The sequence below is a fragment of the Saimiri boliviensis genome, chromosome 2 (genome assembly GCF_048565385.1).
Source record: "Saimiri boliviensis isolate mSaiBol1 chromosome 2, mSaiBol1.pri, whole genome shotgun sequence".
Lineage (NCBI taxonomy): Eukaryota > Metazoa > Chordata > Mammalia > Primates > Cebidae > Saimiri > Saimiri boliviensis.
Window position 1 is genome coordinate 143,748,410 of NC_133450.1, and position 12,681 is coordinate 143,761,090.

General features: G+C 55.2%; 1 protein-coding gene across 2 annotated transcripts in view; it reads right to left on the reverse strand.

Annotated features, from left to right (window-relative positions):
• The window catches only part of LAMC3 (laminin subunit gamma 3), a 79,361-nt gene that overhangs the window by 22,136 nt on the left and 44,544 nt on the right, over positions 1–12,681 (reverse strand). For both annotated transcript variants that reach the window (XM_039461527.2, XM_074394614.1), the window contains exons 12-17: positions 12,063–12,281; positions 8,542–8,730; positions 4,146–4,391; positions 3,124–3,277; positions 2,319–2,461; positions 1,564–1,742 (exon numbers count right to left, since the gene is read on the reverse strand). In XM_039461527.2, coding sequence (XP_039317461.2) covers positions 1,564–1,742; positions 2,319–2,461; positions 3,124–3,277; positions 4,146–4,391; positions 8,542–8,730; positions 12,063–12,281 — 1,130 coding nt within the window. The remainder of the gene's footprint in view (positions 1–1,563; positions 1,743–2,318; positions 2,462–3,123; positions 3,278–4,145; positions 4,392–8,541; positions 8,731–12,062; positions 12,282–12,681) is intronic.

A 12,681-nucleotide genomic window follows, 5' to 3' on the forward strand; every position in this document is an offset into this window, starting at 1 on the left:
GCACTTTGGGAGGCCGAGGCGGGTGGATCACAAGGTCGAGAGATCGAGACCAACCTGGTCAACATGGTGAAACCCTGTCTCTATTAAAAATACAAAAAATTAGCTGGGCATGGTGGCGCGTGCCTGTAAGCCCAGCTACTCAGGAGGCTGAGGCAGGAGAATTGCCTGAACCCAGGAGGCGGAGGTTGCGGTGAGCCGAGATCGCGCCATTGCACTCCAGCCTGGGTGACAAGAGCAAAACTCTGTCTCAAAAAAAACAAAAACAAAAAAAAAAACAAAACAAAAAAAACCGTCTCCTAGCCCCCTAGCCCCGTGTTTTCATCGGACTAACAATCAGTGCATTTACAGAGCATGTCCTGGGAGCCAGGCTCAGCACCAATGCCTGCCACACGCCTGCCCGATTCCCCCCGTCACCGCTCTAAGTGGCGGGCACAGGTCCCAGGCCCTGTCTTCCATTCCCAAGTCCAGAATGTTCCGGAAAACCACAAGGCATTCCATTCCTCACTCGCGAGTAAAACCTGACCTGAAGTAAAACTGTTCTGAAAAAGGCCACTGTGGTCTTCATTTACCCGCTTGGTGGGAATAGTCATCTGTCTTCCTGTATAAATATCACTGGGCTTGACTATGGAGGCTGGCCCGTTCACAGTGGGGAATTATGCAATATTCAGTGAAGGCCATCTTTTTTTTTTTTCTTTTTTTGAGACAGAGTCTTGCTCTGTCACCCAGGCTGGAGTGCGGTGGCGACGTGACCTCAGTTCACTGCGACCTCTGCCTCTTGGGTTCAAGCAATTCTTCTGCCTCAGCCTCCCGAGTAGCTGAGATCACAGGTATGTGTCACCCCCACTGGCAGATTTTTATATTTTTAGTAGAGACAAGGTTTCACCATGCTGTCCAGGATGGTCTCGAACTCCTGACCTCAGGTGATCTGCCTGCCTCAGCCTCCCAAAGTACTGGGATTAGAGGCGTGAGCCACCGCGCCTGGCCTCAGTGCATGCCATCTTATCTTTCTACAATGCTACAAATTCTGAAAGCTGACCCCAATGGTTTTCAGAAGAGGATTGCAGGTCTGAGCTTGGCCCCATTGGTTTCTAGAAAGGGGCTGCAGGTCTGAACTTTTTCCAGTCTGGAGTAGGAGAGAGCCCGAGGCTTACCAAGGCCGTTGCCTCCCCAGGCACATGACAATGATTGGAGCTGGCGGAGGGGAAGCCCAATGGGTTAACTCGAGAGCTTGAACTCCTGACTCCTGTACCCCCATCCCCGACTCAGAAGCACCTCCTGTGGACCCTCCTTACTAAGGGGTTATCTGTGGTCTCATCCCCACTGACCCTGAGAAAAGCAAGACCTCAGCCCGTTGTGGTCAGGAAGAGCAGGTGACAACAGTCCCATCCACCCAGAGCAGGGGAAGGGCTGGGGTGAGGGTGGAGCGGGGCTGGAACAGGCCCGGAGCTGGGTGGGCACAGGGAGAAGGTGGGTGAGCAGGCAGTTCCCGGTGCCTGGCACAGAGCTGGCACTCGCTGGGGACACAGCATGAATGGGAAGGTGAGCGGTTCTGGGCGGACCCACCTCCTCCTTCACCACGGCGTAGCAGGATGGGCACTCCTGGCAGTGTGTGCCATCGGCCGTAAGGAAGAAGTTGTCACGGCAGCGGTCGCACTTGTAGCCCTCGAAGCCAGGCCTGCACACGCACGTGCCGTTCTCCCGGCACTGGGCCGAGGCGGTGCCCAGTGGGGAGCACCTGCAGGCTGGAGGGGCCGGGGGCAGTGCATGCTGGGTTCTGGGTGTTTTCGGAACCCCCTGGGCAGCATCAAATACAGACTCCTGGGTCCTGCCCTGGAAAGTCTGATTCAGAAGGTTGAAGGCGGCACGGAGCCTGGCTTATTCCAATGTTCCCTAGGGGATCTAAGGACAGCCAGGTTTAGGAACTGCCAGTGTAGTCCAACTCTATAGGCGAGGAAACTGAGGCCCAGAGAGTAACATGATGGTCCCAGACACACAGGCACTTAACAGTGGCATCTAGGACTGTATTCCTGGCTGGCATCAAGATGCTGGCAGGGTACAGAAGGCCAAAGACTTGGGTGAGGGTCACAAGCAGAGTCCTGCCCCCACTGCTCTGGGTCACATGACCCTGCTCTCCTGATCAATGCCAGGGCAGCATCTCACTCCTGAGCGTCCTTCCCAACTCACTCACTCCACACTTCCAGCTGCTCTCCTGTCTGACCATCCTCTCCCGCCACACCCATTTTCCCTACCGGTCATCTTTGCCCAGAGACCTCAGGCCCCACCCTCCCAGCAGCCTGGGAAGAACCCAGCCTCCTTACCCCGGCAGCCCTTGATGGAGAAGCCGAAGAAGCCCAGCTGGCATCTGTCACAGGCCTGGCCTGTGACGCCTGGGCGGCAGGTGCACTGGCCAGTCTTGGGATGGCACTGATCCTCCTGGGAGCCCAGTGGGTGACACTTGCACCTGTGATAAGGGAAGGAACTGGGTCTGAGGCAAGCTCAGGGCCAACCCTGGCCCAGCCTCTGCCGGCTGCAGCTGGTGGGGCCTCAGCTCACAGCCCCTCCTCTTCATGGAGATAGGATCTGGTCAGCAGGGTCTGTGAGACAGGTACATGGCACAGCTTCCCCAGCTGTGCTCTGGAAAGCACAGTTTTCCCAGGATGCTCCGGGAAAAACGAAGATAAAATAAGGCTATGGGACAAACATGTCTCGGGTAGCCTATACCCCTCTGCTGGAAAGTCACGATGCAATTAGCACATTAAGAGCTCTGAGAAGTCCTGCAAGGAAGAAACCTGTTTGCTCCACTTGGTGATTCCCGGGAGTCCTCCGCTGTTCCCTAAGGACGCTTGTCCAAGGTGCTACTGTGGCCAAAAGGCCACCCAGTGACGGTGTCACTGAGAAGGGAATCAGAGACCAAACCGGCCACCTGCCTGCCTGGACATCTCTTAGGGCTGCTCTTGGCTCAAATCCTGGGCTGGCAGAGCCATGAGTCTGATGTCAAGAGACCGTCCCTTTCATCCCTTTGGCATAGGGCACAATGTAGGTGGCAGTGGGCCTGGGGGCTGCCTGGTGCCTTCTTCCATCCTGGCGAAGTCCCCAGGGCCCCTACAGCCTCACCCTACCTACCTCCGGCAGCCCCTCCCAGCCTGGAGGTCAAAGAAGCCAGGGTGGCAGCGGCTGCAGTCTCGTCCAGTCACGTGAGGCAGGCAGGAGCACTGGCCGGTCACGGGGTCGCAGGGCGTCTGCTCACCGACCGAGCCCTGTGGGTGGCAGCTGCAGGCTGGGGGTGGGAGCAGGAAGGGGTGTTGGGAATGTGCAGATTGTCTGCTCCACCTTTTGGGGTCCCACAGAGGCAGAGAGGATGGGGCAGCCTCCAGAGACGATACCGCACATTCAGCCCAGATACTGATGCCCCTGCTGGAAAAAGGCTCCAGGGCAGAGCTCAAGCCTCAGCCCATTGACCGTCTCCTTAGAGGGACAGCCCAGGCAGCCATGGGGCAGACAGCCCTTCTGAGCCTGCCCTGAGCTCTGGCAGGCGGCAGAGGGCCACAGACGTGGGTGAGGGTCACAGGTACAGCCCTGCACCCACTGCTCTAAGTCCCATGACCCTGCTCTCCCGGCCACCGCCAGGGCAGCATCTCGCTGTGGGCCAGAGTGGCATTTCCTGTGAGGGTTCCACAAAACAAGAGCGAGCGGGACCCGCAGCTACGACATGGGAAAGGGCTCCAAGCACATCGGTGTGGGGCGAAGGCTGAGCTTCCCTCCTGCAGGGCTCTGGGGGGCTCCCAGGGGATGCCTGTTAGCGGAGGCGATGTTGGGGGCGTGGCCTCGGACCCTGGGCGCAGGACGATCACTGCGTCAGCCATATGTGCCAACCGCAGAGTGGGAGATAAGCGCTAGACTATCCAGGCTTCAGAATCAGAGCTTCTAGGATCTCACAGCTGAACGAGACCCTGGAGAGGGGCAAACCCTTGTGCTTTCTGGACACGCAGATGGGGAAGGGGAGTAACCGTCTGAGGCTGCACAGCCTTGCAGAGGGGCCAGCCGGTTCCGGCGGGTTCCTCAGCCACCCCTTCTGTGTCCTGAGCCAGGGGAGAGGAGAAGGGGCCCACCGCACGCCACCCCGGTATCTGGAGGCAGGTACTCACGTGTGCATTTGTCTGTGGGCCGAGGGGACAGGGCGCTCCCGTAGAAGCCTTCCTGACAGTGCTCACAGTGGTCACCTGCAGTGTTGTGCAGGCAGCGAAGGCAGTGGCCAGACAGGGGGTCACAGTTGCCCACGGCATTGGGGTCCACATTCCCGCTGCACTGGCACCGGTGGCAGGGCTGGGGGGCCCCAGACAGCCCCAGCGGGTCCCCAAAAAAGCCATCATCACAGACCTCACAGCGCCGCCCTGTGTGTAAGGGAGCACATGTGGGGAACAGAGCCAGCTGGCCCCACCAGGGATGAGGGTGGGCGAGAAGCAGAGCGAGCGTCGCTGCAGCCTCCCCGGAGCACAGCACGGGCTCAGGCAGGAGGGCCTGGGCCAGCCCCCAGTGGCTGCCCCTAGCTGTGTGGTCCTGGGCAAGGCACTGCACCTCTAGGAACTCAGGTTTCTCATCTTTAAAGTGGGGACAACAATGGCAGCTCCCTATGGTCTGGTGACATAATTTGTGAAAAGCACTTAATATCCAGCCTGGCACGTAGTAAGGGCCCAGCAGCAGTGGCTGTCATCACACATCTGTCCTCACACCCTCATCGTCACCATTATCTTCACCATTACCACTTTCTCCACCAGAACCTCACCCTCATCATCACCTGCTTCATCATTCTTATTTATTTATTATTATTATTGAGAAGGAGTCTCACTCTGTCACCCAGGCTGGAGTGCAGTGGTGCAATCTCGGCTCACTGCAGCCTCTGCCTCCATGGTTCCAGCAATTCTCCTGCCTCAGCCTCATGCTACCATGCCCGGCCAAGTTTTATATTTTTAGTAGAGACAGGGTTTCACTATGTTGGCCCACCTGGTCTCAAACTCCTGGCCTTAAATGATCTGCCTGTCTCAACCTCCCAAAGTTCTGGGATTACAGGCACGAGTCACCACGCCCGGCTATTTTTATTACTATTATTTTTTGAGACAGAATCTTGTTCTGTCACCCAGACTGGAGTGCAATGACGCGATCTCGGATCACTGCAACCTCCACCTCCTGGGTTCAAGTGATTCTCCCGTCTCAGCCTCTCAAGGAGCTGGGATTACAGGCATGCATCACCACACCCAGCTAATTTTTGCATTTTTAGTAGAGACAGGGTTTGGCCACGTTGGCCAGGCAAGTCTCAAACTCCTGACCTCAGGTGATCTGCCTGCCTCAGCCTCCCAGTGTGTTGGGATTACAGGCATGAGCCACCGCGCCTGGCTGCTCATACTTTTTTTCATGTTCCTCTTGACATTTCCGCACTGCTCCAACATTACGAGTATGTATATTTATCTTTGTTTTCACTTTTTCTGAAGTTACTAAGTCAGTCAAGAGTATGTACTAATTTTATAATTAAAAAATAGCTGCTGTCATTGTGAAGAATGGTTATGAGCTCCCAGTGTCCTCAAAAGCCATCAGTCAATTGAAATGAAGTTAACAGTACAGGCCAGGCGTGGTGGCAAGCACCTGTAATCCCGGCACTTTGGAAGGCTGAGGTGAGGGAATCACTTGAGGCCAGGAGTTTGAGACCAGCCTGGTCAACACGCCAAAACCCTAGCTCCACTAAAAATACAAAAATTAGCCAGGCGTGGTGGCAGGCACCTGTAATCCCAGCTACTTGGGAGGCTGAGGCAGGAGAATCGCTTGAACCCAGAAGCAGGGGTTGCGGTGAGCCGAGATCCTGCCACTGCACTTCAGCCTGGGTGACAGAGCAAGATTCCACCTCAAAAAAAATAAAAAAGTTAATAGTGCTAAGGGCAACCCTATAAAGGGAAAGGGGGAACAGAAAGGACAGGGGAGCAGAGGGGAGGGGAGGAGAGGGGAAGGGAGGAGGCAAAGGGGAGGGGAGGGGAGGGGAGGGGAGGGAGATTGAAAATGGTGATGAAGAACGTGAGCCCTATGGTTAAGTGACTGTTCACCTGGAACCGGGTGAGGACAGCTCACAGGGCAGGAGGCAGCTCTGGAGGCCCTGGGAAGGGTTTAAGGGGACAGGATGGCAGGCAGGAGTCATCCTGGGACGAGTGAGAATCAGAGCTTGACCTCGGTCAATCCTGACTCAGGGGTCAAGGTGAGCTCTCTGTGTACTAGGCCCTCGCAGGGCCCAGAGGACACTGGTATGGATGAGAAGGATGCTGGGGCCGGGCGCGGTGGCTCATGCCTGTAATCCCAGCACTTCAGGAGGCTGAGGCCGGCAGATCACCTGAGGTGGGAAGTTCGAGACGAGCCTGACCAATATAGAGAAATCCTCTCTGTACTAAAAATACAAAATTAGCCGGGCGTGATGGTGCATGCCTGTAATCCCAGCTACTCAGGAGGCTGAGGTAGGAGAATCTCTTGAACCCAGGAGGCAGAGATTGCAGTGAGCCGAGATTGTGCCATTGCACTCCAGCCGGGGTATCAAGAGCAAATATCCATCTCAAAAAAAAAAAAAAAAGGTTGGGGGGTACTGGCAGAGGTCCCAGATCTAAAGTCCACTCCAGGTGACCCAAGGGTGGTTCTCTCTGCTCACAGCACTGCCTGCTTCCCTGACATCCTCCCTCAAGTTAGTCTCAGCCTGAGCTTCTCTCACTGTCCGTTCTCACTGGGTGGGCTCACTCATGTCTGCAGGCCAGAGGAGCCACGGTTAGGAGCTAGAAAACGTAAGGAGATAATGGGTAGCCACCAGCATGGTGGCCAGTGGGGAGCAGGATCCTGTGGTACGATCTCCACCCCTTGGTTCTTGAGCTCCCAGCTCTGGGGCCACCTGTCCTGCCCTGTTGGCTGCCAGAGAGCTGCTTTCAGAACGGTCCCAGTGAAAGCACAGGGCATTTGACAAATCAATTTAATGCAGCCACAGGTACCAAAAGCAGTATCAGTTGTCTAGGTATCTTAAAAACATTATACTACGTGAAATAAGCCAGACCCAAAAGAACAAATACAGTATGGTTCCATTTACATGGAATACCCAGAGGAGTCAAATTCACAGAGACAGAGAGCAGAACAGTTGTTATCAGGGGCTGGGGGAGGAGGAGCTACTCAACAGCACATTTTTAGTTTTTTAAAATTTTTTTGAGATGGAGTCTTACTGTGTTGCCCAGGCTGGAGTGCAATGGCACAATCTCAGCTCACTACAACCTCCACCTCCTGGGTTCGAGAGATCCTCCTGTCTCAGCCTCCTGAGTAGCTGGGATTACAGGTGCCCGCCACCACGCCCAGCTAATTTTTGTATTTTTAGTAGAAACAGGGTTTTGCCATGTTGGCCAGGCTGGTCTTGAACTCCTGACCTCAGGTGATCACCTGCCTCGGCCTCCCAAAACGCTGGGATTACAGGCGTGAGCCACCGTGCCTAGCCTCAGCAATACATTTGATGGGTACAGTTTCCGTCTGGGATGACAAAAAAGTTCTAGAGACGGATGGAGATGGTTGGTGGTGACAGCTGCATGACGCTGCAAACGTACTTCCTGACGCTGAGTGATTCGCTTAGAAACGGTTAAAATGGCAAATTTCATGTTATATATATTTTACCATAATAAAAAATTAATATTGTAATATGACAAAAGTCATTGAACTGTACTTTATTTTTTTAAAACTGTTTTTGAGACAGGGCCTGGCTCTGTTGTCCAAGCTGGAGCGCAGTGGTGAAATCCTGGCTCACTGCAGCCTCCACCTTCGAGGCTCAAACTGTCCTCCCACCTCAGCCTCCAGAGTAGCTGGGATCACAGGTGCATGCCACCACACCCAGCTAATTTTTGTAGAGATGGGGGTCTCACTATGTTGCTTAGTCTGGTCTTGAACTCCTGGGCTGAAGCAACCTGCCCACCTTGGTTTCCCAAAGTGCTGGGATTACAGGCATGAGCAACCACACCCAGCTAAATTGTACGCTGTAAATGGGTGAACTGTCAGGTATATGAGTAGTATCTCAATAAAGCTGCTTTAAAAAAAAAAAAAATCAAAGTTGAGGATGTCTCTGAGTCCCAGAGCAGGAAAGAACGCTGGAAGCCTGAGAATAAGGGTGATCTGCTTCGCACATTACCTGATGACATTTTTTTTCAAGACTGAAAGTTTTATCGAGGTTTTAACAGAATCATCCAGGGAACTTGTTCATCTATCACTAACCCAGGCTCTAAGGGGCCAGGGACTAGATATGGGCATTTTCAGATGGCCCAAAATCTCAACGGCTCAAATTCTGCTGGCAATGCGCAGCAGCCTGGGGCCGTGTCTATGGGGCTAAGGGACTCCGTGTCCCCAGAGGCCATGCCTGCTGCCCATAAGCTGGGCTCTCCCTCACCTGCCACACCCTAAACCTGAGGCCTTAACCCCGGAGCCCAGGGCAGATTCACAGCATTGTGGCTTGGCCCTCCGTGGGGCACGGCTCAGGGTGGAGTCACTCACCTCTCTGGCCCGGGGGGCAGTGGGTGCACACCACCTCCCCGCTCTCCGGGATGGTTGTGCAGGCCGACCCGCCAGGGCAGGGACAGGGCCGGCAGTCATCAGCTTGGCCTGCAAAGGGGTTGCCATAGAAACCTGGCAAGCAGCGCTCACAGGACGGGCCCTCGGTGTGGTGGCCGCACACGCAGATCCCTGAGGGCAAGACAAGCACCTGGTTACAACTGTCTGAACCCAGAATGTCCAGAGATGGTTAGCATCCTGGCGTGAGAGGTCAGGGGGCAGGCCCTGGGGAGGTGGCGTGGGAACTTGCCCAGGCAGATGCAGCAGGGCCTGGGGACTGGGAGTCCAGGCCTGGAGCTGGACCACAGGGTTCCTGTCCCCCACTTACTGCCTGTACAAAGCTGGGCAAGTTGTGTAATGGCCCCACACCTCAGTGTCCTCATTTGCAAAATGGGAACAACCACAGCACGGACTTCGAAGGGTTCTTGTCGGGGTCCAACCAGACCATGCATTCAATGCACCCCGCATACCCCCGCACACACCATCATCAGTGCTTATTATTGTGATTTGAGATGGAGTCTGGCTCTGTCACCCTGACTGGAGAGCAGTGGCGCAATCTCGGCTCACCGCAACCTCCACTTTCCAGGTTCAAGCGATTCTCCTGCCTCAGCCTCCCAAGTAGCTGCGTTACAGGTGTGCGCTACTTGGCTAATTTTAGTATTTTTAGTAAAGATGGAGTTTCACCATGTTGGCCAGGCTGGTCTCAAACTCCTGACCTCAAGCAATCTGCCTGCTTTCACCTTCCAAAGTGCTGGGATTACAGGCATGAGCCCCGCGCCCAGCCAGCACTGTCATTATTTTGTATTCCAAAACCTCTCTTTGAACCAACAGGTGACACAGCTACCATTCACCACACTGTTGTCCTCTTAACTCCAAGGGGCCAAAAGGAAGAGCAGCTTTCCCTAAGGGAGACGGCAGACCCAGAATTCTGGTCTTCACATGACTTTGCGAAGAGGCTACCCCTTCTGGGGTTTGGGATGCACAGGGGATACCTAGGCTCAGAGGAGGGAACCCCCGTCCCTGCCCTCTGACTCCTGATGGTGGTGGTTTCTGCAAATTCTTCTTCCCCAGGCTGACCACAACTGGCATCTGCTCAGAGCCTGGGGTGCTTGGGAAGGGAGGCCCACTGGCAGGGATTGAGTGAGAAGCCTGGCTGAGAAGAGGTTAACTAAGACCACCACTTCCAGGAGGTCCCAGGGAGGGCAAGCACAGCTACCTGCCACATGCCACACACAGGGTCCTCTCTCTTCTTGTGTCCATGGCAGGCATTGATAATCGAGCCCAGACGAGGCCACATAATCCCTCCCCACTGCAATGCAGCCAAGGCACAGGTGACCTGGGAGAATGAGTGAGGACTGACCGCGCATGCACAGCAGGCTGGCATCCAAGGGGAACCGTCCCAGCCTCAGCCCAGCACCCACAGCCTCACTCCTCCTCCCAGCCTCGGCAGCGGGGCTCTGCTGCCCATTTCACAGATGGGGACTTGCCCGAACTGAGCGGGCAGCGTGGCAGGGCCAGAGGCTCCGTGGAGATGATAAATTGGTCCCAGACATGGGAGGACTCTGCTGCCTCCAGAGGGGTTGTGGGAAGCATTGCAGCAGGGAGGGATTACGTGGCCTTGCCCAGGCTCGATTATGGATGCCTGCCATGGACACAAGAAGAGACGGTGCCCTGTGTGTGGCATGTGGCTGTGCTTGCCCTCCCTGGCTAGGTTGGCTAACGTCAATTTTTTCTTTTCTTTTGAGATGGCATCTCGCTCTATTGCCCAGGCCGGAGAGCAGTGGTACAATCCCAGCTCACTACAACCTCTGCCTCCTGGGTTCAAGTGATTCTCCTGCCTCAGCCTCCTGAGTAGCTGGGATTACAGGTGTGCGCCACCATGCCTGGCTAATTTTGTATTTTTAGTAGAGACGGGGTTTCACCATTTTGGTCAGGCTGGTCTTGATCTCCTGACCTTAGGTGATCCGCCCACCTCGGCCTCCCGAAGTACTGGGTGCGCCCAGCTACTGTCTTTTCAGGAAGAAAAATGCTCAGCAGCCTTCTCAGAGAGCCCTCACCCGCTTTGGGGAGGCAGCAGGCATGTAGGCGTGAGGCCCTCAGTGTGGGAGTGCAGAGAGGCCTGGGTCCAGCCTCCTCAGGCACCTCCTGGCCACATGACCTTGAGTGAGGCCGGGTCTGCTCCTACAGAAGTGGGGATCAGTGGGCCGGACACAGTGGCTCAAGCCTGTAATCCCAGCACTTTGGGAGGCCGAGGTGGGAGGATCACTCGAGTCAGGGGTTTGAGACCAGCCTCAATATGGTGAAACCCCATCTCTACTAAAAATACAAAAACCAGCTGAGTATGGTGATGGGCATCTGTGATCCCAGCCAAGGTGGGAGGATCTCTTGAACGCAGCAGGAGGCTGCACGGAGCCGAGATTGCACCACTGCACTCCAGCCTGGATGAGAGTGAGACTCTTTCACCCCCCTCCCCGCCCCACAATAAAATAAAATAAAATATAAAACATAGAATACAATAAAAAGAAGTGAGAATGAGTAGCCAGTAGTGACCAGGCCCTGGGAGTCCAGGCTGGAGGGAGGCACATTTCTGCCACCTGCTGGCCATGCAGGCGCCCTGCAGCGTGGGGCCCTCACCTGTGAGATGGGACAGGAAGGGTCCCAGCCCCTGCAGGGATGTCTGCCGGAGTCAACAATGGAGTGTAGAGAAGGGTGACTAGCACAGGCAGAAAAGGTGATGCTCTTTTATTATTTCCCAAGTGTCCTCAAAAGTAGAGCCCTTCATTGCCTGCATTTCCCTAAGGCCCTCCCAGTTAGCTACAGCTGAGCTCCAGTGCAACCCAGGTCTGTGTTTTCAGAGCCTGAGTGTCTCCTGACCTCCTGTGACTTTGTGTAGAAACAGAGGCAGTGTGCACACTGTCATCATCCCCACCTTAAGAAGAGGAAGCAGGCTCAGGGAGGGAAGTCACTTTCCCAAGGCCACTAAAGGGTAAGAGTGGCAGGTCTACGATTCTGGATTGGTGCTTATGAGCTGCTGTCACCTGTGTGAACTTCATGAGAATCCTTCGGCTGTCACCTGCCATGCTGGTGCCTCTGCCCTTTCTAACAGTTCCCTCCGCATATAAGGACCCCCAAGGTATTTCCCGATCCTTCCTGGGAGAAGGGCCAGCCTGGGGAGAAGGCGGTGCAGGGACAGATGGCCCGCAGAGCAGCTGGCTTATGGCTCTCACTGACTGGATACAAGGTTCTTGGCACAGAGCCAGGCTTCGATAAATCCCAGTGGTAACTTTTATTAAAATATGAGACGCCCAGGCAATAACAGCACGGGCAAGCTCAGTGCCCACACTTCCCCACAGCTTGGCCAACCCCTCAATGCCTGTGCCAGGCTGGTCCTGTTCAGATCAGTACTCACCTCACTTTTCTGGATATAGCCCAGGTGCCTTCGGATGGGGTGCCCGGAGACTCACCTGTGTTGGGGTCACAGGTGCCATGCTGGTTACAGGTGCAGGGGACACAGCTGGCATAGGGACCCCCTCGTGGTGTCTCCCTCTTGTATCCTGGAGCACAAGATTCACAGAACTGGCCCGTGTAGCCGTTGGGACACGAGCAAGTCTCCACCCAGGAGGCTGGAGGGGAAAGCCCCTGCCGGGCGGATGTGAGTCGGACCTCAGTCAAGAACACTTGGCCTGCAGAGCAAGAAGGGAGAGAGGAAGAGAGAGAGGCAGAAGCTCCTGCACGTGCTTCCCCCAAAAACCTTCCTGTCACATATGGACCAGGCCCATGTACACACAGGCAGCCTGGGAATTAATGATGATTTTTAAAATTTATTTATTTTTTGAGGCAGATTCTCATTCTGTCACTCAGGCAGGAGTGCAGTGGTGCATTCCTAGCTCACCGCACCCTTGACTTCCCAGGCTCCAGTGACCCTACTACATCACCCTCCCAAAGTAGACTGGCAGGCAAGCTCTGTTGCCCACTCTGGAGTACAGCAGTACAGTCTTGGCTCACTGCAACCTCCACATCCTGGGTTTAAGTGATTCTCCTGTCTCAGCCTCCCAAATAGCTGGGATTACAGGCGCCTGCCAC